This window comes from Porites lutea, chromosome 10 (genome assembly GCF_958299795.1).
Source record: "Porites lutea chromosome 10, jaPorLute2.1, whole genome shotgun sequence".
Lineage (NCBI taxonomy): Eukaryota > Metazoa > Cnidaria > Anthozoa > Scleractinia > Poritidae > Porites > Porites lutea.
The window spans coordinates 31,087,164-31,113,751 of NC_133210.1; the positions used below are offsets into that span (position 1 = coordinate 31,087,164).

The window sequence follows — 26,588 nt, forward strand, 5'->3', positions numbered from 1 at the left end:
TACTCTACCTTTAAAATTTCATTGTAAATTTACCTTACAAAGTCAAATTCATTCGTATAATACAAGAAACTCGTGTAAATTTCGTCTGCCTTTCTGTCGTACTCGAACCAAACAATTTTCCGTTTTTTATCAAGGACCTAAATTTTACAACACCTTAAACACCAACATCATCAACGCTTCCTCACCTTTCTCCTTTAAAAGAGCACTTAAGGCATTTATTTGTAATAATTATTAGTATACTCCAACAAAAATTTTGGGAAAAAGCCTTTTAATATTCAACATTTGTAAACTTCCGTAATATTGATTAGTTTAATTTTTCACCTCATATTATGTTGTATCCGTCGCCGTAATTTTTATACTATCTTCGAAAAATTGTAATTGAGGAGGCCTAATTAACATAAGCTCTATAGTTTCTTTTAGGCCTCCTCGCCATCTCTTCCTACATTTTTTTCTTTTGGCATCTTTTTGTAATTATCGTAATCGTGTGGCAAATAAATAAAATACCTAAAATACCTAAACTTCCCACGCACGGCAGAAGTTCTTTAAGCTCGTCACGCAATCTAGCAACGCTTGGGAATCTAACCTTTGGGCCGGCTAACAAGGACCCTCTATGGGGGCGAGAACGCGCCACTCGCCACACCCCAAAGGGTTTTTATTTTCACACTTTTTAAAAAACGATTTTCCTTTATTATAGTCACCCTAGCTTCGCTTGTCACCAATTACAGGTGTTCGTTTGTTCCTTAAAAGGACATATCAGCAGGACAAGTCGATTTGTTATCTCATCAACTTTTATTTGATTTTATTTCCCTATCTATGAGAATATATCTAGCTGGATTTCTGAAAACGTTGCCGCCAAATACACCTCTTGTCTCAAGCAGCTGCTTTCGGCCAAAAAAATCTCCAAAGTGCCTAATATAAAAACTAAGAGTGCAATCATTGATTTTCCTTTCGTCATCCTCGCTTTTTCTAGTTCTTTTTCCTTTGAAATTGTTATTTTCGAGCTTATTGGACGCAAAAAATCTGCCATTTTGCCCTTTTTCACTCAAATAGCTGCAAATTCTCAAAAACGCGGCTAGATATACTTATCTACAAATCAGTAAAACTGCGCACTGTATCCCTATAAACGCGTAAACCTACACGTTTAAACGTTACACAAAGTACATGCCTTACACAAGTCATTTGCGTTTCACCGCTCTGCCACTCTTTTATTGAAATATTTTACAAAAGGTTGTTGGCCAGATTTTCCAGTGCAAAATTTTCTAACTGAGCTTAAACTATTTGTATCAGCGGGTACAAAACAAGTTTCGTTTGTAAAACGAAAACAAAACACAAGCACATAATTTAAAATTTGACGAATCAGAGATCACGTGGAAAAATCTACAGAGCCAATCACACCTCTGATCTGACGAATGTGCACAGTTGAGAATTGGGCACTGTAAGTGCCAGTTGCGAGAAACAGTAGCATTCTAGGCGATGGTTCGGGGTGTATTTCTGCATACGGCGCTGGAAGCGCGGGAAAATACGTATGGGAAACCACGATTTGTTTTGGTTTTACTTGTGATTGGTCTGTACATAGTTAATTGAGTGGAATGGTTATGAAACCCGTCAGACTCCTTTGTTATATGTTTTTGTGGACCTGAAAGTGCACAACGTTCAAAAGAATTCCTATCATTTTGATTGTATTGACCAATAAAAACGTTGCATTAATTTATTCCGTAACAATTTGCCAACAGAAAACAAAGGATTGTGCACTTTCAGGGTGCTTCCAACTTAAACTGCAGCACTGTTGTTTTTATCATTGATGTTTGCCGCTTTTCATAACCAGTCTCCTCTAATAACTATGGTCTGTAAAGAGTCTGTAAATACAGGGTATGTAATACAGTGGAACCTCGATATAAGGAACCTCTATAAAACGAAGTCATCGGTAAAACGAACGATTTTCGAACGATTTTTAACAGTAAAATATATGAAAAAGAACCTCGATATGACGAAACCTCGTACAAGCGAACAGATTTGCAAGTCCCAAGGCCTATCGTTATATCTAGGTTCCACTGTTATACTAAATCGAATCAGCGCATTGTAACCAGTTCTTCAGAGGATGTAGGGTGAATCGCCACAGTAGCATCAAAATCTTTCTTTGTTGCTCCCATTTTAACCGCTACGGAAAAGCCCTGCAGCATTTCATCGCAACCTATTCCCAAAATGTGAAGTCCAATGACCTGAGGGAAAAGAAGAGAAATGATGAAAAATGAGCACATTCGTATGAAGGAAACTTGAAAAACAATTCTTACATGCAGGTTTGTCAAAGCAATATGCATGTTCTGATATTGATTATACCACATACGTGGATCTGACTGGCCCGACAAGAACTAGGAGAAACCATGACTTTATAATCAGGCCTAGAGCAGCAAGGACAAACTATTTTAAATTTTCATTTTTTAATCGTTATGTTAATGACTGGAACTCTTTACCAAACTCCGTTATGTCTGCTTCCAGCTTGAACTCTTTTAAAACTTTATTACTTAATTATCTTTGTAAATAGTCATATCTTTATTATTTCCTACTGAATCTGGATTTTCTTTTTTTTTAATATCTAAGTATTAATATTTTATCTAAGTATTAGTATTTTATTTAATATCTAAGTAGTTTATTAAAGAAAAGGGGAAGGGGAGAGGGAAAAAACAAAAACAAAACAAAACAACTAAATTTTGTTTTCTTTGTTTGTTTGTTTGTTTTTGTTTTTTTTTCTCTTAGTATCACATGATGTGTAGTTATGTATAAGTTTTCTATTCTTAATTTTTTTATCTTTTCGTTTTGGAGGGCAGTTTTTATATGGGAATTCAGTTTCCCCCTACTGCTTTCCTTTACCTATTGTACTTTTATATATGTATATATATTTTTATTTTGTACATTGGTAAAAAGAATTCTTAAACTTAAACTTAAACTTAAACATGTTTTGCACGCAACAGTATGTACGTGCAATTTGCAACACGATTTACGCGTGCAGCTGAAAATCATGAAAACAAACAAACCACAACAACATCAAAAACAAGCAAACAGTGAAAGTCTGACTCACACGAACAAGTTTTCACTGTCAAGGAAAACCAAAAAAAAAAAAAAGATGTTATATATTTCGCCGTACCTTTTCTTCCGGTAGAAGGCAAACAAGCTTCATCAGTGTTCCTGTTTTGCGTTTTGTAAGTGCGTGATACATGTTGGTAAAAGATGTTTTGTAAACCTTTATTTTATCTTTCCCGTATTTCTCTTCGGCTTCCTCTGAAGTAAAACAAAAAAGAAAATAAATAGATGGATGAATAAATAAATAAACAATAACCAGGAGGAACTGAAACGCAGCGCACTCGGGTAAAAGAAAAAGACGTTTACTAGATCTTTTTCAAAGTTTATCTAAATTTGTATTCCAGGCTGTTCTTAACCTGTGAAATCCAGGGTGCCCACCATGTGATTTTTATGAAAAAATAAGATTTTCTAGTCGCCCAAAAATTTCTCAAAGTTTCTACGTATCACTATGGAAGTTTGTTCCGCTTCCCATGTGGCCAAGATTTGGGCAGCAAGAGAATTCTAATTCCCCCTCGCGCGCCCTTCGCGCTTCTCGCAAGCCCGATTTCACCACTCCCTTTGTTTTCAGTTCGCAAGGTAAATATCGCGGTACCTTGTGTTAGTCCAACAGTTCCTAATGGTGGATGACTGAATACGACAGTTGGAATATTGTCATAATCTAACTTCCAATCTGTCTTGCCGTCGAACAATCTGTGAGCTAATTTCCTTCCCGCTGCGATTGCCACAGGCGTGAGTAAAGCTCTTCCACATACATCTCCCAATGCATAGACATCGGGTTTTGACGTGTTTTGGAACTGAAAAACAAAAAAAGAACAGTATGACTACCAGATAACTCATAACCTTCGTCCTAGACGTAATTTTACCGGAGTCAGAAAGTTTCGTCTGTGGCGCAGGCTAATAACTCACGGACCCGGCTTTTACACTGTACGCAAAATAACTTTCTTTTGTTTTAGCTAGGTTTGGGGGCAAAATTTAAGACTGGTGAGTTCATAGACGTACCTCGTCAACCAAGATATGTCCCTTTTTGTCCAGATTTATGCCCTACAATAGAAGAGAAACGAGAGTGAGTGTGACTTATGATGGTATAACAATGGTATAACAGGCATCGTGTCGTCCAACTCAATAGGGACTTTAAGATCCAACGACGCGGACGGCAACGAGAACGTCAAAAAAAACAATTGGTTTAATAAGCAAAACAACAACTTTGCACGTGCATCACGCTTTTTTGTACATTTCTTTCCTGTTTTTGCACGACTAAGACGTGAAAATGCCTAACTTTGCGTTTTATAGAAGACGTAAACATGCAACGACGAAACTTTATTTCTTTATCTGAGTTTGGCTATGGACCCTTGAAATTCAGCTTCAGGAGGGTTCGCCTACATTTGACAAAGTAAGTGGGTAGGAATAATTGCTATTAAGAATGAAGGAACACAAATTCACTTTTTAAGCGACGCTCTCGTTGTCGTCGGGTCGTTGGATCTTAAAGTCCCGAATGTCTCAAACTCAATGACTCAATGTCTCGAACATACATCGTGGTTTTGTTTAATTTCATCAATAACTAGAGCCCTAAACCCTTCAAAGAAGCAAAACAAAATAGTCAAAAGTTTTTTAATTATTGACGCTAAATGATGCAAGTTAACAAAGAAAGATTCACACAGTAACGGATAGTTTTTCGAGCCGACATGAAAAGCTATCCAGTATCAGTATGAACACCTATCCGATAAGTGACTCCCCACTCTGGAGATCGGCGCGGTGTAGCGTCGCTCCGTTACAAAATTCGCGCCAAAATCACCGTTGTTATCTGTGAACGGAAGCCTATCCGGTATGGTTTTTGTGCCGTCGCAAAAGCTATCCGCTATAAAGAAGCAAACATAGCCTCAGTCAATTCCATGACCAGATAAGTGCTAAATTTGGCTAAAATTTCATGATCATAAGAACACCTCTAAGAATCGGCCATTATTTTCCTATTTATAAGTCTTTCAACTTACCAGACCATCTAGGCTGAGGGTGTCAGTATTTGGAACTCTTCCAATAGCTAATATGACGCAGTCATAGCCAGATAAGGCAACCTTGTCCTTTTTGTTTTTCAATGTGTGTAGCGTCATTAGACCACTGGTGCTGTCTTTTGTGATCTCTTCCACCTGGAAGGAAATATCAACCACAATTAAAACAATCCAGTTTTGAATTAAAGAGAAAAACTTAGAGAGAAGGGTGATTCCCGGAAGTGAAGCAAGTATTAAACGACCAAAAAATCAACCACAGGCAGACCAAGCTCAGTATTTATGCGCATATGAAACGCCACTCCACACCGGAAGTTTAGAAATGATACGAAACGAACGATTATAAACGTTATGTGGGTCTGTAAAGGATCTTCTAAGCTTTATAACGATCCACTCTATAACCATAACAAAAATAGAAGCCAAGTTTCGTCTACAATATAGTACGATTCACGAAGGCTGAAGTCTCGTGATGAGCCATGCCCATTTAAAAATGGACAAGAAAAACAAAATGAGCGCTTGACTACAAATTGTTTTCTCAAAGGTAGTAGATACACGCAAATGCACAAAAAAGCATTGACACGACAGGCATCATTGGGGACACTCAGGAAAATTTTGGGGCGCAATGCGCAAAGCAAGAGAGAAGGAAAAAGGGAATTTTTTCCGTTGCCTTTTACTTCCGTGTCTCGTGCTTCGCACTTACACCCCAAACCCCACTTGAGCGTCCCCAGAAATGCCTGTCTTACATGCTAGTGTTTCACGTACAGTTGTGTGAGTATGCAGGTCAATTCCAGCTTTAACCATCTCATTGGTGACTCCTTCACTCAGCATCGAGTCAAAAGTTCGAAGAACCTGTCGCATAAAGCAGAGCGGTATATCACAATGAGTTTGATCTTTTATTTATTCTGCACTTTTGTATTTGGTTGGCGAAACAAGTGGTAACTGTAAACAAAGCAGAACTAACTGCTTAAAAAGAAATAGCTAATGGAGTCTGATCAGAAGAGCGAGTTGCAGGATTAATTTACGTGAGACGTTTTAGATAGTAAAAAGTACGGCATAGCCTCATGACGGTACAAACCAGCAAAAATGGCATTTAAGACTTTAAAAGTGCCATACGGCCACTTTGTTTAAGAGAAAACCTCATTAACACAGCCACCAGCCACATTAATATCAAATTCCTACGTACACATCTCTCCACAAATTCACCACCATCGTTTGTACACTTTTTTGAACAAAAAATTCAAGGACTTTCAAGGACACATTTCCCATATTTCAAGGACTCTATTCAGTGCAAAAAAGAGCCTTGAGTCTATGTCTTTTTTAGTTCTTCCACAACATGAGCAATTTCATTTTAAAATTAGGCACTTGAGAATCTGGGTTGGATAAAGTTAGCACCGAAATTCAAGGACATTCCAGCACCAACTGCAATTTTCAAAGACTTTCACAGCCTTGAATCTTTATTGTAAAATTCAAGGATTTTCAATTGAAGGACTTTCAAGGTGTGTGCGAACGCTGCACAAATTTAATACAGCCAAACAAATCAAACATGCATATTTTTAAAGGACAGACCAGTGATAAATGAAATTAGAAGAAAACAGCGAGAAAAGAAACTTATTTACTAGCCATGAAATACGACTCTTCTTCACTAGTACACTGTATGGCACCCTGTTAAAAAGCCTTATATTTTAATGGTCCATTAGTGGCCATATTTACCCGGGTTATATTTACATATAGTAGTATACAGTACTGTTGTCAAATGGTTACCTTATCATATCTGATAAGTGATGAGACCTTAGAACCAAGAGCATTCAATATTCCTGCCAGCTCCACTGCTATATACCCTGCTCCAATGACAGCTACTTTCCTGATGGTAAAATAATAAATAAAAATAACGGTATCACCAGGTAAAAGAAAGAAGCACAAGGAAGGTATGATTTTTGGGGAAAAAAGCCCTTAGCTGCAGTGGAAGATTGGGGAGAGTTCTATAGTCACAGTCTAGTTTATAGTTAATAGTTTGGTGCTTAGTCTAAGATGTATTTCATCTTGTTTTGCTGTGGGTTAAGGGTTGGGTTCCAGGGTTCCAGGGTACCAGAGGAAGACACTAAGCCTAAAATTCATGGAGAACCATCTCGACAATTTAATAATCAAGGATCATCATATCACTGACACCTACGTACTTTGGAAGATCCTCTAATTCAAAGAAGCCATCACTGGTGATACCATACTGGCAGCCTGTTGGGAATAAATTGAGCAAACTGCAGGTTCATCAAAGGTCATTGTTTAGTCCAAATTTTATTTTGATTTATTTTTGCGTTCACTTCCTTTTTGGACACTACGTGACTACTTATATCATGTTAGTTTCGGATGGTCACATGACCACAGCAAAAGCAGATCACCACGTGTTTTCAAGTGTAGTGTTATAGAGCAAATGTTTTGAATTTCTCATCGATTGCATCGCACAGAATGTAAGTAGTTTTGCTCTTTAGTGTCGCTTTAGGTTTATTTAGGTTTTCTTTAGGTTTATTTGTCATTTTTGCTTATTTTATGTTCAGTTTTCACCGTTCATGACCAGTGATCACCGATCGAACCAAGCACGAGAAACTTGGCGATTAAAGACAGATTAATAGTCCAATCAACGCGTCGAAATTTCTGTGTCGACCCCAACATTGTGAAAAATTCTACAAAGTACGAAGAGAAAACTGTGTTTTCACCTGGATTCTCGAGAAAACGAACGCTCCGAACCGACCGAACGGAATCGCAGGAATCTCTGGACTGGACCGCGCGATAGTGGATCGCGGAATGGACCCTGAGGACTCAGCGAAAGGAGCAGTTGGATACTCCCTACGCCAGGACCCCGTACCAAATACTCAAATTGATTTTGGTGAACTTGTGTATCAACGCGAAATAAGCGAACAACGCAGACTTGCATCTTTGTGGAACAAGGAATCTAAAGAAGTTGCCTTTGAAACACAGCAGCTCCAAACTCTCCTCTACACTAATTGGGAGCACTTGTCCGCCCGCAAAATAGTAGATCGTTTAGCTATCATTTGGAAATCCTTTGAGACTGTACACTCGAAGTACCTGCCAGGCATACGTGACAGCAAACGACTACAAGAAGTACAGCAAAGGTTCAAGTCCCTCAAAGAACAGATGATGTTTACAATAGAAGAATGCGAAACCCAAATACGGACTGATCAAGAAACACAAAAACGTGATGATGAACGCTCCATTAAAAGTCACAAGTCGCACCAGTCTCAGAGCTCCACTACTTCAAGATCCTCTTCGTCGTCCCGGAAAGAAAGGTTTAGAGCCATGCTTTTAGCAAAAAAGAAATTGGAGTTAGCGAAGAGTAGGGCACAAGAGGAAGCTGAGTTAGCCAAGAGTAAGGCTCAACAAGAAGCCGAATTGGTCAAAGCAGAGCATGAGCGGAGCGCAAAGAAGGAATTGAGACTACTCGAGGACGAAGCCGTTCTAGCTGAGCTGGACTGGAAGATTGAAAATGAGTTCGACGAGGAAACTGGTGTTGTTAATGGTGTGGACAATATTGTTCAGACAACCTATCCCATTGAGGAGAAACCACTGGGACAGTCACCTCAAATTCAACTTGATGATTCAGAACCCCGAACACCAAAAATCCCAGCACCGACACCCAAACCTTCACTGCCTCTTATACCTGTCAGTTGCTCCACCCCCCAAGACACAGCACCTGGTTCGTGCAAGGAAAAGCCAGCCACTGAGGTCAAATCCAATATTGCCGATACTGCAAACAAGGGAGCACTGCCAGTCACTGAATGCCAGCAGCCACCATACCAAGCCCCACGAACCTTCCAGTATAGACCTAAGTCTCAGCCAGAAGACAAAGTAATAGAGCAAGCCCCTAAAGACCATGTAGCAGCCATGTGGAAGGTACAGCTTCTGAACGGAATCTCTCCTACACCCTTTAATGGCAACCCAGCAGACTTCCCGTTCTTCAAAGAACAGGCACATACTCACCTTGAAAGTGAGCTACTAACTGATGCGCAGCGGGTAGAGTACTTACCGAAGTTCCTGAAAGGAGAAGCCTTGGAGGTCATCAAAAGAAACCGAGGCTCCTCCTATAGTGAGCTAATGAAGATCTTAGAGGAACGCTTTGGTCGCCCTATTCAGGTGACGCAAGCCTGCATCGAAGAGTTAGTCTCAGGCCCCAAACTTGCCTATGGTGACAACATGGGTCTGCTTAATTTTGCCGAGAAGCTGAACACTTCAACCAAGGTTCTGAAGGGAGATGTGGAACGCGAAGCAAGCGTAGCTACCAATTTGAGAAGAATCGTAAACAGACTCCCAAATGATTTAATCACCAAGTGGCAGACCGAAAACTACGAGATTGTTAGCCGTGGTGGAACTGCACGACTAAAGGACATTGCAAAATTTGTGAAAAGGCAAGCGTCAATAAGGAATGACCCAGTGTTTGGAATGCAGCCGCAAAGGGGAGAAAACAGGACAAACAAGTCCCCCCCCAAAGCTTCTAAAGGATCGGACCTGCCCACGAAAAATGCTACGATCAACGCCACATCGCTTAAGAACGCCCCCAAGAAAGAGAACTCTGCAAACTGTGCAATTTGCAAGTCTACTCCCCACCGACTCCAGGAGTGCCCAATCGTCAAACAGTGTGACCGTGTAGCCGTGCGTCGACAATATGCAGCATCGTATGGGTTCTGCTTTAACTGTGGTTGCCATAATCCCGATCACAGTGGTACTTCCTGTCCTGAGCCACCAGCTTGTTCTCTGTGTCCTGGACACCACTTACCAATACTGCATAGGGACAACAACAATGGACGCAGAACTCCTGGAAACAAGAACACTCATAACCCCACTAACCGATACAGTACTCCGACTGCTGACCCAATAACCCGGCAACCACAAATGGAGCAAGGCACAAGACAGCCGCCCAGCGACAGGCCACAGACTTCGATTACATCTGCCGGTGTCAGCACCACAAGAGCCCAAGTTTTGTTAAATGTAGTTCCTGTAACCATTACTGCAGAGAACGGTGGTTCCCTTTCTACATATGCATTTCTTGACAATGGCTGTACCGATACCCTCATTGACAAAGAGCTTGCTGATCATCTTGACCTGAAAGGGATCTCGGAGCAAATCGGGATTAAGACTATTACGAACAGCGAGGAGCTGGTGGAGAGTCGACGCGTTTCCTTTACTCTCAGTCCTGTAGAAGCATACGGTGAAGACATTGATGTTAATGAAGCTTACGTTCTCCCTGACCTGAATCAATCAGAACGAGTTTTGCCGGGGACAGTAGATGTCCATAAGTATCCGCACCTTCAAGACCTTACATTCCCAGTGGTGGACTTTGAACGAGTCTCGATCATTGTGGGGAGTAACGTCCCTGTTGCACACTTGCAGAAGGAAGTCAGAATCCCGAAAGACAACAAGAGCGGCCTCTACGGTTATCGGTACCCTCTCGGTTGGAGCATTTCAGGTCCATTGACTATCGCTGGGACAAGAAGAGCTGAGCTCAATTTCATCTCTGTTGGACACAAACCTGACGACTTTGTTGAAAGGTTTTGGAAGATCGAAGACTATGGAACATTGAAAGCAGGAGAGAAGCCCTTATCTGTGGAAGACAAACGAGCCCTAAAAATCATTGAAGAAACTACTACCCTTGTAGACGGGCATTATGAAGTTGGCCTACTATGGAAGGAAGATCAGCCAAAGCTGCCAAACAATCGCATTTTAGCTGAAAAACGAGCAGAATTGCTTAGACGACGCCTGACCAAAGCAGGAAATGAGCAAATGGCTGCTAAGTACCGTGGAGTCATGACTGAGTACATCTCGAAGGGTTATGCACGCAAATTGTCCCCTGAAGAAGCAGCTAGAGAAAGCTCGATAACTTGGTACTTACCTCATCATCCAGTGACTAATCCCAACAAACCTGACAAGCTCCGTATCGTCTTCGATGCCGCATCTGAGTATGAAGGAACATCTCTAAACAAGAATCTCGTTCAAGGGCCAGACATGACAAACAGTCTCGTTGGTGTGCTGCTGCGATTTCGACAGGGGCATGTAGGGGTAGCCGCTGATGTCGAGGCAATGTTTCATCAAGTGCGTGTGCGTAAACAAGATCAAGAAGCTCTACGATTCCTCTGGTGGACAGATGATTACGACAAACCCCCGGATGTCTATGTTATGGAAGTACACATATTTGGAGCAACCTCGTCCCCTTGCGTTGCAAATTGGGCCCTGAGAAGAACAGCCAGTGACAATGCTGAAAGGTTCAACCCGCAAGTTGTTGCAACTGTTGACAGGAACTTTTATGTTGACGATGCTCTGCCATCCTTCAGTGAGGAGAATACAGCATCTACTGTAGCATCGGACCTAGTGAAAATCCTGAATCACGGTGGCTTCAACCTTACGAAATTCATGACGAACAGTAAGAATGTTTTGGCAACCATTCCCACCGAGAAAAGAGCCACACCAGATCTGAATCTTGACTTAGACGAACTGCCAGTGGAAAGGGCGCTAGGGATTCGCTGGTTTGCTGAAACAGATGAGCTTGGATTTGACATCAAGAACTTGAATCGACCCGAAACAAAGCGTGGAGTACTGTCCGCCGTTTGTTCCCTGTATGACCCTCTTGGGTTTGCTGCGCCTGTGGCCCTTACTGCCAGAGTAATTATGCAGGATATGTGGAAGGCTAAGGTAGACTGGGACCAGCCACTCGAAGAAAACTTCTTAGCCAGATGGAAGTCTTGGACCTCACAGCTGTCATCCCTCTCTGCACTGCGCATCCCACGTTGCTACTTGCCAGCTGGAACAGATGCTTCCAAATGCAAACTACAGCTGCATATCTTCTCTGATGCCTCTGAAATTGGCTACGGTGCATCTGCGTATCTAAGAGTCGAGAATCCAGATGGGTCTATTCACTGCTCGTTTGTTGTGGGGAAAGCAAGAAATGCACCTGTCAAGTTCACAAGCATTCCAAGGCTTGAACTCCAAGCTGCTGTTCTGTCTACACGCTTGAATAAGATGCTGAGAGAGTCGATCGAGCAGTGGAACCAGCAACAAATTGTGCAAGAGCTTCTACAACGAGGGTGCAAATGGGTCTTCCAGCCGCCAACTGCTTCTAGCATGTCTGGGATTTGGGAGCGGATGGTGCGAAGTGCTAAGACTGTTCTGAAGTCTATCCTAGGGACCCAAGTAGTTACGGAAGCAGTTCTTCAGACGCTGTTGACTGAAGTTGAACGAGTGTTAAATGGGCGAGCGCTCACCGCCAATTCAGACGACCCAAATGACCTTCAGCCACTCACGCCAGCGCATTTCTTAATGCAGAGGAAGACTATCTGCCTACCCCCTGGCATATTTGAGAAAGCAGATCAGTATCACAGAAGGAAATGGAGGCAGGTACAATTTCTGGCAGACCTATTTTGGAAGAGGTGGTTGCGTGAGTATTTACCTACCCTGCAAGCCCGAGGAAAGTGGAGAAAGGTCTTACCTAACTTGAAGCCGAAGGCCCTTGTCCTGTTAGTTGATGACAACGTGCCGAGAGGATGCTGGAAACTTGGACGAGTCCTAGAGGTCTTCCCTGGCCCCGACGGCCTGGTGCGCACAGCGAAAGTCAAGACAAAGGACTCTGTGTTCATCCGACCTATTCAGAAGCTATGCCTACTGGAGAACGATCTTGAGAATAATTAGTCTAGGCTAGTGACGTTGGGCCTACCTACTGGGTTGTCCCAAGGCCGGCGGAATGTTTAGTCCAAATTTTATTTTGATTTATTTTTGCGTTCACTTCCTTTTTGGACACTACGTGACTACTTATATCATGTTAGTTTCGGATGGTCACATGACCACAGCAAAAGCAGATCACCACGTGTTTTCAAGTGTAGTGTTATAGAGCAAATGTTTTGAATTTCTCATCGATTGCATCGCACAGAATGTAAGTAGTTTTGCTCTTTAGTGTCGCTTTAGGTTTATTTAGGTTTTCTTTAGGTTTATTTGTCATTTTTGCTTATTTTATGTTCAGTTTTCACCGTTCATGACCAGTGATCACCGATCGAACCAAGCACGAGAAACTTGGCGATTAAAGACAGATTAATAGTCCAATCAACGCGTCGAAATTTCTGTGTCGACCCCAACAGTCATTGCTATCTACAGTGTGTGTGTGAACAGGCGGACTTGTTGGATTTATGTGCTTCTTTAAATATTTGTTTTTTCTGGTGAAACTATTCAGTAAAGAAAAAAAGTCAAAAATAAGCCAAGGCTTGATGTATCAAGACTAAGCTTCTGCATGTTGCACAAAATTATGCAATCTCGTGATTAAGCTTATTCAAATAAATATTAATTAGACCTTGATCTTACGAAATGCATGAAATTATGTGGTTTGTTATTCAACTAGTAAATGTCCAGTTTAGCAGTTTTTTTTTTTCACAATTCCTGAGATTTTGTGCAAAATGCCAATAATATTATCATATAACAAATTATTATTAAACTAACACAAATTTTGCATTGGTCATCCTCATGTCTCACCTGGAAAATTGGGTACGGTTGGTCGCCCTCCGCAAGCAATCAGAATGTGTTTGGCACTGTACACATTGTCACCAACTTTAACACTACCCTCAGGTGTGAACACTGCATGGCCAACAACATACTCCACCTTGTCCTTTAAAATTAATGTACAGTAAAAACCAAATTAAACTCTTGCAAGTTATAGTAAAATCAATCAATCAATCAATCGATCGATCAAAGGTTACTGTAACAGTAAAGTCCAAATTTTTTAAAAGAGCTTTTTTAACACCTCCTAATTATTTGGCTGCAAATTCTCTTACCAAGAAAAACACTAAAACTATAATATTCTAATCAATATTTTAATTTACAATAGAAAGTATTACCTTTTGCAAATTGTTTTCATAAATGCCATTTAGTCTCTTGACATAAGCATCTCTTGAATTTTTCACTGACCTATAATAAAAACCATAATATTACACACTTTTCTCATTAAAAATGTTTAATACATTGAAAAAAATTTTTACTCAGCTGATGATGATGGATTTCAGAACAAAATATATGCTTACTCCCAAGAGAAGTTGTTGAGAGTGACATCAAACCCATAATCCGCATGATCATGGATATATTCAGCATGCACGGCAGTGTTAAACATCACCTACAATGCGGCAAAAGATAATGACATTAATATGTAGAGCAATATTGCACCAGGAAGGTGCGTTAATTTTTATAATAAAAAAAAACACGAGGAAGAGAGTTGTGACAAGAATTCAAAAATCTATTAATTCATGTTTGCTACAGTTAGGTCTGTCTGAAGAAGGATGTGACAACCAGTTATTATAGCTGGATGTACTCCAGGGCGGAGTTGTTCGAAAAGTAGTTAGCGCTCTCCAGTGGGAAAATCTCTATCCAGTCAATAACACAGTATTGGCTACCCTAATACTTTATGCTGGATAGTTATTTATCTGGTGAATGGCATTATGATTTATCCAACATTTGAACAACCGGGCCCAGTTTATTTATAAGTGGATAATTTCACTGAGAGGTCAGCTTAGAATATTAATGAAAGCATAGTTTCCTTCATTTGCAGAGTATTTAATAAGGTAAGAATAAACTAACATTACTGCTGGATGGTGATCATCCAGTAGAATCACTAACCTTTTTGGGAACACATCCTACATTAACCTGGTAAAAATGAAGAAATGGACAAGAATGTGTTAGGGCCTGTTTACATGGAGGTGGGGGACCCCAGGTAAGTGAGGTAACACACTTAGGTTGGACACGCCTGTCCATATAATCATACAAACGTGATCACATTAAAATGAGAGATTACTGTAAAATTCCATAACTAAGCCCCGTGGCTTATATTTTTCAAAGGCCCTTTTTGAAGGGCTTATTTTTGGAGGGGCTTAAATTTGCATTTCAAAATCAATTGGGCTAGCCATATAGCTATAGTTGGAAGTAAATTTACCGTTTTTACTTTGTTATCCTTTGTATTTGAGAACAATTTTCCAAGTATAAGCCCCCGGCCGGCTTGTATTTGGAGGGGCGATTTAACGGAGGGTTTTTTGCGTTACCAGTTTGGGGGGCTTATACACGGAGGTGATTATTTTCAGAATTTTACGGTATATGGACAGGCAGGTTATGCCATCTCACCTACCTGGGGTCCCTCACCTCCATGTCAACAGGCCCTTAATGTGAATAACTTTTCAACAGAGTGAACTTTCACTCAATAGTTTTAAATAAAATTAGGAAATAAGATGGCTAAGATATCTTCACTCAAATGCAGTGAATTTAAGGACTGTTTTGTGGGTTTTGGCTTATATATCAACTTGCTAGAAAAAGAGATGCTTCTCACTAAAGGGGGTCATGGGCACCCAGGCACCCCCTCTAGATAAATTATGTGGGAGAACCTCAGCTCCCCCACCCACCCAATGGATCCCTAAAAGTACTGACAACATTACGTGGTTCACAAGTGTGACAATTATTTATAATGGATGAATATGTTGTCTACAATGACTGTGCAATATATTTCTTTAATAAATTAATGTTAATTTAATGCTATGTCACGTTGTTTCCTTCTCATTTTGTCTCTTTTGGATATTCTGAGCGGTCAGTTTAAACTGGAAATCAATGGTTTAAAACCTACTGATCTTTGCCTTTCATTCACCGCACATTAAAAAGATTGCACATCAAGTTAATAAACACGAACTACTGCAACCGTACTGTACTCATCTCTCGATCTAATAATGTAGTATTTAGTTTTGGAAAAAAGTAAACGCTATCAGCGCATCTGATCTTGATAACATGCGAATTTGTGGGAAGCAAAAAATAAAATTCAAAGGCAATCCTCGCCTATTTTGATGCTGTCAAGGCTTCATGACTTTTTCACACCTCTGACTGAAATATTACACCTTTTATGCCTCACTGTTGATGGGTGACAAATGTAATCAAACGAAGAGGAAGGCAACATTCAGACAAAATTCTCTGGAAAATCGATGAAATCTCTGCCAACTTATGGGCGTAAACCGGGCCAATATCACTGCCGTAGGACCAGCCCCGCAGAACAAACAGATCTCGCTTTAGTATCAGTAGCTCTGAAAGATGGCTGATAAAGTTTACTTACGCATGTTCCCCCAAGTCTTCCATGTTCGATAACGGCAGCTTTGGCGCCAAGAAGTGCAGCTCTACGAGCGCTAGCAAGACCACCAGAACCTCCACCGATTACAAGATAATCGTATGTTTGAATTGCTTGAGTCATCATGAAGCGGAGTGACAAACGCATCGGTGAAGTGAAAGCTATTGATTTTGTTCCTTTTTGTCACGCTCGGTTGTTTTCCATTTTCTTCGGCCCGGCTGGAAAGAGTGAGGGACTGGGGCGGAAATCGCGCGGCCTAAGACCTGGTAGCCAGTGTTCTAGAACCAAGATGGCGACCGAGTTGTGTTTGCAAAACATTCGAGAATTCTATAACTTTTTGTTGTTATGTAGGGAGACTTTGGGGCTTAAAATGTGGTGAAAATCAAAGAGCCTTCCGTCGATATTTCTAATTTAAAAATTTGGTTCTAGAGAGATAGCGTTTTGGATGTGATTCCTGGTTTGTTTATGGTTGTCTTTATGTTGCCAAGAGGCAAAAGTTTGCATTAATTTCAAGATCATCATTGATTCATTTCGGGATCTTGAAGATAACACAAGAGAACCGTTCACTTGACTTGCTTGGTCTGCCACGGAATTCTCTTTTGTTGCTGCTTTATTTTCTTGGATTCTTATATTCAACACTAGTTGTGAAGATTCTGAGCTCATACTGCAAGCAAAAATTAACCGCACTGTATGGGGATGTCTCAAAACTCCAAAAGATCTTAGACTTAAAGGAAACTTGGTAAATTATTTTAACCATGGAGAGCACACTTTAATGGAGATTTTATAGCTACTATTATGCAAGTGAATCCGGATCCTTGAGATTTTAAACCAGTTAGAGCTGTCAGATTATCATCTGGTGATAGATTAAAGACCACATCACAGTTGATCTTCGAGAGGTTGCAATGTCTTTACGAACCAGGATCAATGGTTTCACTGCCTGGGTGAATCTCAGACTGTCACCTTCTGGTCACTTTATGCATAACATCCTGACAGATTTACTGAAGGGATACAACATGAAGGTGCTTCTTGAAAGTAAGTGTTACTTCCAGTGAAGGTTGGAGATAAGCATACAATGTAGAGATGGTGCACAGTCACATTCACATCAGCTCAGACATTCTTATGTCTGGGCCAGCCATAGGCATATTAATGCCACTGAGTTAACGCAGTGCACTTGTCTGCTGTGCCGCAGGCTTTGGGCTCAAAACTCCACCATACCAACTTTTGGGGTTTTGAAATAAATAAGGAGATAGTACTGCTTTTAAGGCTTTGACTTTCTAGTCTTCTCAGATAAGGATGATAAAGCATATATACCCGTATATAATGAACTGTAAATTCAAGCATGTCAAGCCCATAATCTCATTTGCTTGTCATCGCCCTTGTCTTCTAGGTTTAACTGGAAAGCCCCTGGAAAAACTGCAAAGTTTTGATGGGTATGTAGAAAACTCAAACTGTTATTAGTTTTCTCCTTGTACAGTATAGAATGACATAATGTGCTGCAATAATGCTGACTCCTATTAGTAAAGGTTGGTCCTATCTAGCAATGGATTCAGTCTCGTAATCAGAAGTACAGAGCATTAGGATCTAGCAAAGACATCATTCCTATAATCAGAGTCAGAAGCTAAAGTGGACATGCATTGTGATTGCTCCCTTCACTAAATTAGTTTACACTTGCCTATAAGTGACAGAGTCATGAATTGTGGATTTAGCTGCCGACTGTGAGTGTAAGGAAGTCCTGTCTTGCAGACACCATGCTATTATCGACATCCCCATGATACAGACAGTAATTACTGTAACCCTAGCAACAATGAATTACAGATGTTACTGAAATAAGCTCTTGCTATTAACCCCTTTAAGTCCCAATAGTGACCAACAACAATTTTCTCCTAACAATATCCATACACTATCAAGAGATAAAGTTATGAGAATGAATAAAATGACCATCATAGAGAAAATTCCATGATCTTTTATCAAATTCTCTCAACTAATTCTTAAAGGAAATGTGTAGAGATCAGTGTGGAGAATTTGTATGTGGATATTGGGGCTTAAAGGGTTAAAGAATCGTCACGGTGCTTTCACTTGCAGTAGTCCTGATCAAGAGTGTCCTCAATAAAGGGACTTGAATCAGTGTGTTGCCAGTTAAAATGTCTTGCCTTAGTTTGTAGTACAACAAAATATTGTTACTGGTGTCAAATTTTATTTTCTAGGTTAACCCAGCAGCAAAAGACTACAAGAGTTGAGTGGATTGTTAAGGAGCTGAAGCATGCGTGGGTTGAATAATAAAAATAATTATAATTTTGATTTTTAGTCTCAGTGAGCATCCTCAGGGATACCCAATGCTTTATTTGAAAACTGCTCACTTTATTGTCTGTGTGGACAAGTAGTTTCTGTGCTTAAACAGGATTTGTAGTTTTCCTAAAGAAAGAAAAATTTTTATTTGATTTCTTTACAGAAAGATAATCTCTAAGGACACATATGTGGATTCTAGAATGTTTGCCATGCGGTGCGCAGACCAGGTACATGAATCATTAAGATTGAAATTCCGTATATTAAAGCGTCCTCACTATCAAGGTGCAGAGAAGATGAACAGTAACCCAGTCCTGATTTTCAGTATTCATGAACTTTGTTTAGCGAGGCATGAAAAATATTCATATTGCTGTGAATCTTAAACATTGTGGTATGCTAATTTCCTCCATAATGATTGACAGGTATTTGACTTATTATGGTGCTTGGTGTGTCATGATATTTGGTTTGTCTGGGAGCGATCAGAATTCCTGCAACAGGCTGAGGGACAAACTCTTACATCCAAGCCTTTCTCAGTAAGTAAAACAAGAGCCCTGTATCTTAATATGGACTATCTCTCCGTGGACTACCCATATGGACTACCCTAAAATGGACTATGCCACTGAGGCTTAGTGATTAAGGCTAGGAAAGTGAGTGAATAAGGTTTCATTTAGGGTCATTATACTGGGAAAACTGACCTAAAACTTGATTCATTCAGTCTCCTAACCCTAATCATTAGACTTCAGGGGCATAGTCTATTTCAGGGAAAACCATTTGGGAAGTCGATGGGGGTACTTATGGACTGGGGGGTCAGTGTTTTTCCCACCACCTGTAATGCCAGTTACTTCATATACAAGGCTCAAAAAAAGTGCTGTCTGGTCACCCGGGACTAGTAGAATTTCTTGCCGCACAAGTAACTTTTCATTCTCATTTGCCTGAAGGCCAAGGGCCCAGGCAAGTTATCTTCCCACTAAATTAAAGTTGAAAAGTGAATCTATTTAAGACTTGTCTGGGGAAAGTAAAATTTGAGAGATTCTTCTCCTAAGAGTCAGCGGAATTCAGTTTTTTTAAGCCCTGCTGTACATGCCAGGTATGGGGGAAGTTTTGTCTGAGTATACTGAATTTCAGTTTATATTCCATTTTTATTCTGTTTTCAAGTGGACACCCCCACCACCACCCCCAAAGACACCCACTCACAAGGTAGAAAAATCCATGTTGGCGGGATTTGGTTCAAAATCACTGATTCAGACACCGATTGGCACCCCAGAGGTGAGTCAGAACTGCTGAATGAAAATGTATTTTTTATTTAAATATTTTTCTGTATTTTATATTTGCTACTCTTCATATCAACTCATAATGGTCAAATTTTCAAGTGTGTGATATAAAATTTTACAAATGTTATTGTCAAACACTCAAAATATTGTCAAACAGTGTGTTGTCTGTCAAACAGTCTTGATATTATTATTATCTTGACAAATGTTGCCAAGTCACATCGTCACAACATGCTCCGCACTTATGAAGGTTATTTTTTATCACAAATGAAAAAATTGGTTATAATGTTCTAATTTCAAACTTCTTGCTCTTTTTCCAGCTGCCGTCTCCAAGCCCAACAAGCACTAGGTACTATAAACAAACTTACAGATGTTTTGTATAATAAAATAAAGTTGTTAGGTACTTCACTGTTACAGCTGAACTTCCATGCACACGCGCGGCGGAGCCCCATTGCTAAGATGAATTGGAAACTTATGAAAGCAAGAAAATTTGGTTATGACATAGCATATGCCTGCCCACCCACCTGTCCGTACACATACCTCATGTAAGCCGATGCCAAATGTTGGGTTATTTTGGTGGGAAAGCATACTATATGGCCACCCACGTCTCGTGAAGCCAAGACAACAAAAGAGTCAATAAAGACGAAAATGGAAACCGGAAAATGTTTATGTATCCGTGTTGTGTAAAGTATTAAGCTTAGATCAATATTTTGTCATGTCCACAAATTTGGAATATAGAGAAAGAGAAAGACAGAGAAAAAGAGAAGAGTAGGACAACAGGCCAGCGAAGCTCAACGAGAAAAAGAGCTAGAGCGAGAGAGAAAAAACAAAGGAGACATTTTTTGTTGGAGGAACAACATGAACTTTTCTAGCGGCAGTGAGAAAATGAGAAATGCTAGCGGCCACCAGGGTGAAAATGAGTGACAGTGAAAAAAAAGTGAACAAGAACACGTACGACATTTCCTCCATAAAACGTGTAACCAGGAAGTTTCTGGAAGTTTCACGTTATAGTCGTGCAAAACAACGGCAAAGAAATGGACAAAAAAGTGTGCTGCACGTGGAAAGTTGCTTTTTTGCTAATTAGACCTATTGTTTTTTTTTTCACCGTTCTCTTTGCCTTCGCCGCTTTTTAGCAGTACACGATTTTATATATTGTTTGAGCAAACTATAAATATTATCCAGAGCTTCACTTTTAGCCCTGGCTAAATCTATATATTGGTGAGAAGTGAAAGAACATTCAATGTTTTTCTATTTTAGTTCAAATACTCAGTCATTCAGATCGTGAGAGTTGTCAACAAAATCACCAAGGATTTCTATTGAAAGGTCAAGGCGTAATTCATTATTCCAGCTCTAAAATAGTAGTTTTTATGATTTCTTGTTACTTTTACTGTTCTTGCATTGACCAATAGCAGGTCAGATGATATGGTAACCAAGCACCGCAGATCAAAGAATTTTCCATCACCCGAGTATTGCATTCTGGACATGGTGAATGCTCATCTTAAAATGAACAGAGAGGGACGCAAACTTACAAGGGGAGTTTTGGTAGGTATCACAAAGTTTGAAAATGATGTTTAAATTCTTTCTGAGTAACACAAGCATTTAAGAAAAAATCCAAGTTCTTCCAGCAGGAGTCAAAACTTCTGTTTCTTGTCTAAGTGCACTAGTTTTCAGCTACAGAACCCTGGAGAGAACTAACAAAGTTTTTTTCCTTTGAGTACGCGCGGTACATTGAATGTTTGTTATCAAATAAGTCGCATGATGGGTTCGCAGTTTGTCTTGGCAAATATGTTATCATAAGTACTTGTTTTTTTTGTTTTGAAAATGTAGTCGTGTTTATTTGAACGTTTTTTGGGCTTAGTGGTCTAAAACATCGATGATTAATTTTATGTTCTGTCTTTTGCAGAGTTTAAGCGACCTAACAGATAGCAGGTATGTATGTGAATACAGAAAACTCTTATTCCATGAAACAACTTTCTTGCTTCTTAAAGTTCCTTTTAAGCTCCGTCACGACCAACGTCAAGGTAAATAAAGGCCAAGAATAAGTCTAATTTGTTGATTCTTTTTTTTTTGTTCTTAGAGTGCTTTGCGCTCTTGTCAATTCCTTTGTTCCGGAAACATTCACCACGGAAGTCTTGCTAAATGACAGGTTTGAAAAAAAGTGACTTAGATTTAGTTTCATAGAGCACAAGAATACTTTTTTGAAACCAAATTAAGGAAAGTCTTCAAAACTATTCACAATGGCCCTTTTTTCCTTTCAGATGGACAATAAATCTCGCCTTAACCACTGCAAATCAGATGTTCAAGTCCTCAAATCCGTTCGACTCGCAAGATTTGGTCGAGGTACGTAAGTACCAAAAATGTTGCGTTTCCTCGTGAGCAGTGTTACCCTGCTAACAGATCATGCTAAATTTCCGAGATGTGAACTGTGAACTTTTCGAACGCCGGCTCAAACCACGCCGGAAAATGTGCCCTTTGCTGGCCGGGTAGACCAATGAGTAACGTAATTCGTGCGGATACATTTCTGTGCGTTTTTAGATGTTATTCTTACATGTAACTCTTAAAAATCAGTATTTCTGCTGAACGTCGTTTCCTATTTCTCAAGCATGGTTTTTTTAAATTCTTGGTAGGGTGACATCATGTCCGTCTGTTGCTATTTCGCCTTTTTCTTCATGAGCGGATACAAGTATCGACAATCAAGAGCAGCGCTCAAACGATTGGTGAGTAAGTTCTCCTTACAAGCACAGTGTATTGTTTAGAAGGAGCCGGTTAGAAGAATTTAGAGGCTCATATTACAAGCAGTTTAACAAGATAGGAGAGTATGGTGTTTTTGACTCGGGAAAAAAATGGATAGGATAATGGGACAATATTCCTCAAAGACTTTGTGGTGTATTTTGTAGGATGAACTGAATGTTTTAAAAATCGGAATCAAGGACGAAATGGAGCAGTTCCCATCGCTTATAACGAACGTAAAGGATCTAAAAAGAAAGAAAGAATTGGAAAATCTGATATCAGTTTACGATGAAGGTAGGTCTACTGCCACGAATATTGTAAAGCGAAAATAGGGTGCCAACAAAAGTCGTTATTAAGGGGGATTGAAGCAATCATCAGCTGGCCAATTCTCAATGGTTTTAGTATAGTCTTGTTACATTCCAAGTTTTTTTTTGTTCATATTCAAACTGATCTGTTTTCAGAAATTCAGTTCTTGGAGCAAAATTATGACATCGTCAAGTGCAATATATGGATGAGACAAGTCGCAGAGATACAAAATAAGGTTAAAAAAAGTAGTGGATTATTGCTTCGTTTCATCGGTTTATCATTCATCAGTATTAACCCGACTTTAAGACGTTTCGTTTATACTTCATTGCAGTGCAGAGCAATAGTCGCGGAGAAAATTGTTCAAAGATTTGATGTCGTCAAAGTCCCTAGGTACAGTTTGTTAAACGTAGCTATGGTTGTAAAAGAGCGTTGTTTTGAAGTATCATTATGCCTGTGTGTTTTTTATGCTTTGTCTTTACTTATATACGCAAACATTTAGTTTTGTACGTTACTTTTATCTTCGTTGTACTCGTTTTGGGTAGCTGTGACAATTTTGATTGAGGTTTTACGCACTAGTAATAAGAACAACTCAGGGCCGGCTCTTAGCATTCACTTTGTGTTATCTGTTTGTTGTGGTTAATAATCGTTACGCCAATATATATAACTTGAACTTTTGCAATTGTAGACTTAAACTAGTTTTCTAATTTGATTTGCTGCGTTATATATTTAGCCCCTTCAGAGATTTCAACCCTCCCGTTTTTGTTTCTCAGCTATTTTTACCCTTTTGGCATCCGACCATGAGCCTGCGATAATTTTGAGCGCAGTATTTCTATTGACTGTGATCTCAAAATGCAGGAAATGGCCCCCAGGACCCCCTATGAGGCTCGCACTTTCGGCGCCCGTGGGAGCGGCTATGCCGCTCCTAAGACCTCCCTCTTTTTTAGTTGACAGAGTTGGAACCTCTGCGGCCCTTTCTCCGCTCAGAAAATCAACTGTAACTTGGTTGGTAGAGTTTGTTTTTCGCGCGCTTGCTACAAGCCGCTTGGTTTGCCTCGCGTTCTGATTGTCTGTGCCTTTTGAGAATGGCTAAAATAGTTTCTATGGCTACAGGTTAATGACACCTAAGTGGACACCACTCTATCTGTACGTTTTATCAGGAGCCTAAAGGCCCCTGGTTTTATTTACTGTTGTTGTTGTTACTGTTATTACTTTTCTCGCAGGAATGTTACAATTAATGATCTTGCAGTGGATCTGATTATTAACCTGGTAAGCTTTTGTCGTTTAATGTTTTCACTACGCCCACCCCCACCCCCTGCCAAACTGAAAGAGACAAATATTTGAAATAAAAAAAAATTTAAGAATCCTAACTTTTACAAGCGTGGCCGAAGATTTGAACTCCGAACTACCGAGAACAAATCCACGGTATGTCATGTGTTAATATGCAAAAACTCGTATCATCACGGAAACACGCAAAAAGCGAAATATGTGGGAAATAGCCGACAGTCGTTTACGTCTTTATTTTGTTAACTTATTTTCAGAGCCTGACTTGTGGCACAGGATTTTACAGTAGTAAGGTGCATGAAACAGTTTGGAAAGGTCGTAAACTGGTTTTGAGAGACAAAGAAACAGGTCAGGAGAATTTAGCTTAATAACAAAGCCATGACTACTTAACTATACTCGTCTAGAAGTTCTATAAGTTTTATAATAAGTATATATTTTTGCAAATTTGTTTTGTCTTTTTGTCATAACAGGGGAATTTTTTGATGACTTCTCTGGAAATGCTGATCAGAAAGGTAATTCCCACCTAACTGTGCACTGCGTACTGTTTCTGGAGATTTTTTCAGTTCATCTATTTGCTCCCATTTTAGAAACGGTCCGACAAATGCTTGGCTTGGAAGAAGAACAAGTTGTTGAGATAAGTGGTGACAATTCGAAATATGAGGTAAGTAGTCTTAAGCCTTACTGCTCATTTTCCACCTTGATTTACATGTATTATTTTTTATGGACTATCGTCTTATCTGAGATCCCTGTGGCTGGTGACCTTAGCACCATTTACCAACCGCCTCATCCATCTCATTTTCAGATATATTTTGAAAGCTCTTCAAGAAATAAGACTTTGAAGGCTGGATCGTGGTATGTTAAAAGATAACTTCTCTAACGCATGGCAAACAGCCCACGTAAACGCATAACCACAGTCGAGATAAAGTAAATGCTCTCGGCAAGGTATATAGCAAGTTCTGAAAAGATACGGACATATTAAATTCAACGTAATCAAGAACAGCCTTATTTTTACGAAAACTGAGTGGTAAAGTTTATTTTCTTCGGCCTACAATTTCATTAAAATTATGACAATTTAAAAAAAACAAAACCCTTGGTTAACACGTGGTTTTCCGTTAAAAGGATTTCGAGCAAACTTCCGGTGGCATTTAGTCTTACCGGTAAATCAGGAAAATTGCGTCGTAGCTTTTTTTTTTACCTTTTTATAATAGCTTTGTAAAACTCTTTACCTGTGTCGTTCCGTTCAGTAGTACTCTATCTTATTAAACGCTGCCACCCCACTGCCCTCCCAAATACCTGAGTTAAAACGTGTTTTGAAATGTCAGTCAGTGACATCTCTTCCTTTTTTAAACTCATTTCAGTGCTGCCGGGGGAGTAAATATTGGAAAAGCTGGTTAAAGTTGCGAGTTCTCTGGTTGCGAGTTAAAATTACTTCAAGTCACCACTTTCTTCTCAATCCCCTATCGAAAAGAAAAGTCGTCAATTGTCCTCACGAATATATATATTTTTTCCTTTCAGGTTTCTTTACCAGATTTTCCCAGGCACCACATTGCAGTGTCAGCGGTTGTTGTTCAAAGCAGCAAAAACTGGGGAGTTGGACACTGTACAGAAACTGGTAAGCAAATATCTCTTACCTGACTTCTAGATCTGTATTAGCCTCCCCCGCCTACGCGTGAAGTGGTTGATAATAGTTAATGTTTTGAAGTCTTTAGATAAGACGTTGAATGATCACACCATTTCTGACAATTAATCTACAATGTCTGAAGATGATTACTGGTGCATACATCCCGGATACATCCTTGAGATAATCAAACACCGGCTCGAGATGAATACAACTTTAAGTAAGGGTGAGGTCTCTGAACAGGCTTTTTTTCCCTTTTTTTTAACGGTATTGCGCACCCCCTTTAATGCACCCTCTATCATACACATACCACGTTGAATGACGTATTTTATTATAAAGTTTCAAGTACTGTAGTTGGTAGAGTAGATCTTATGTTGGTTGTGTTTTATCGCGGAAGTTACGCTCTGGTATGTCTTGCGTGCATGTGCCTCTTGTGTAATTTACATGAAGGTCAACCTTTGACACCTTAATCTAGCCTAAAAGCCTAAACATATCATCGCTGAGTATTTTGCGCTTCTAAATGCAGCGATGTTCGGCTTACGCAACTCATTTCTATTCAGACATGAATATGTCTTGTCTAGATTGACCTTTGTTTCAATCCATGCAAGAGGCCTTCTGTGCTACAAACGTAACTTCCGCCTCAAGATTTTTTTTAATCGCTGATCCCACATCCTAATCAGTGCCAGTAGCTTTCCTAAATGACTCAGCACTTTACAGGTCTCAACTCTGTATGGCTGAATTGCTTCGTGGTAAGGTTACGATTTGAAGTAACAATATTTAATGAAAATTACAAAGTTGTTAAAAAGAAAAACAAAAACTACACCAAGGAAACTGGAGAGAAAGCCAAGTAATCAAGATAAAATGAAAAAAACTAAAGGTTTTTCTAAAATCAG

The 26,588-nt window shown here is 39.8% G+C and overlaps 3 protein-coding genes across 4 annotated transcripts; 2 read left to right on the forward strand and 1 right to left on the reverse strand.

Moving 5' to 3' along the window:
- Positions 1-770: 770 nt before the first annotated feature.
- Positions 771-16,420, reverse strand: LOC140950503 (glutathione reductase, mitochondrial-like). Its single transcript, XM_073399741.1, has 13 exons — positions 16,198-16,420; positions 14,730-14,756; positions 14,141-14,229; positions 13,958-14,027; positions 13,596-13,728; positions 7,253-7,307; positions 6,840-6,939; positions 5,841-5,927; positions 5,067-5,219; positions 4,078-4,119; positions 3,671-3,872; positions 3,143-3,276; positions 771-2,219 (listed from the first exon to the last, which is right to left on the reverse strand). The coding sequence occupies exons 1-13, from the start codon at positions 16,354-16,356 to the stop codon at positions 2,070-2,072; spliced, it is 1,401 nt and encodes a 466-aa protein (XP_073255842.1). The 5' UTR covers positions 16,357-16,420; the 3' UTR covers positions 771-2,069.
- Positions 7,360-13,172, forward strand: LOC140950501 (uncharacterized). 2 transcript variants are annotated; one of them, XR_012167190.1, is made up of 2 exons: positions 7,360-13,005; positions 13,093-13,172. XR_012167190.1 is itself a non-coding variant. In XM_073399737.1 (2 exons), the coding sequence occupies exon 2, from the start codon at positions 7,875-7,877 to the stop codon at positions 12,762-12,764; it is 4,890 nt and encodes a 1,629-aa protein (XP_073255838.1). In that variant the 5' UTR covers positions 7,360-7,540; positions 7,628-7,874; the 3' UTR covers positions 12,765-13,172. The 2 variants fall into 2 exon arrangements, 1 of the variants encoding a protein (XP_073255838.1); XM_073399737.1 differs by having other exon boundaries at positions 7,360-7,540; positions 7,628-13,172.
- A 224-nt stretch (positions 16,421-16,644) lies between the features above and the next one.
- Positions 16,645-26,327, forward strand: LOC140949754 (uncharacterized). The gene is made up of 22 exons (XM_073398893.1): positions 16,645-17,241; positions 17,597-17,639; positions 18,414-18,473; positions 18,659-18,722; positions 18,915-19,025; positions 19,648-19,758; positions 20,081-20,109; positions 21,170-21,302; positions 21,664-21,689; positions 21,838-21,906; positions 22,019-22,100; positions 22,388-22,477; positions 22,658-22,784; positions 22,952-23,031; positions 23,128-23,186; positions 24,017-24,062; positions 24,335-24,425; positions 24,548-24,589; positions 24,665-24,738; positions 24,880-24,929; positions 25,593-25,689; positions 26,277-26,327. The coding sequence occupies exons 1-22, from the start codon at positions 17,112-17,114 to the stop codon at positions 26,325-26,327; spliced, it is 1,665 nt and encodes a 554-aa protein (XP_073254994.1). The 5' UTR covers positions 16,645-17,111.
- Positions 26,328-26,588: the final 261 nt, after the last annotated feature.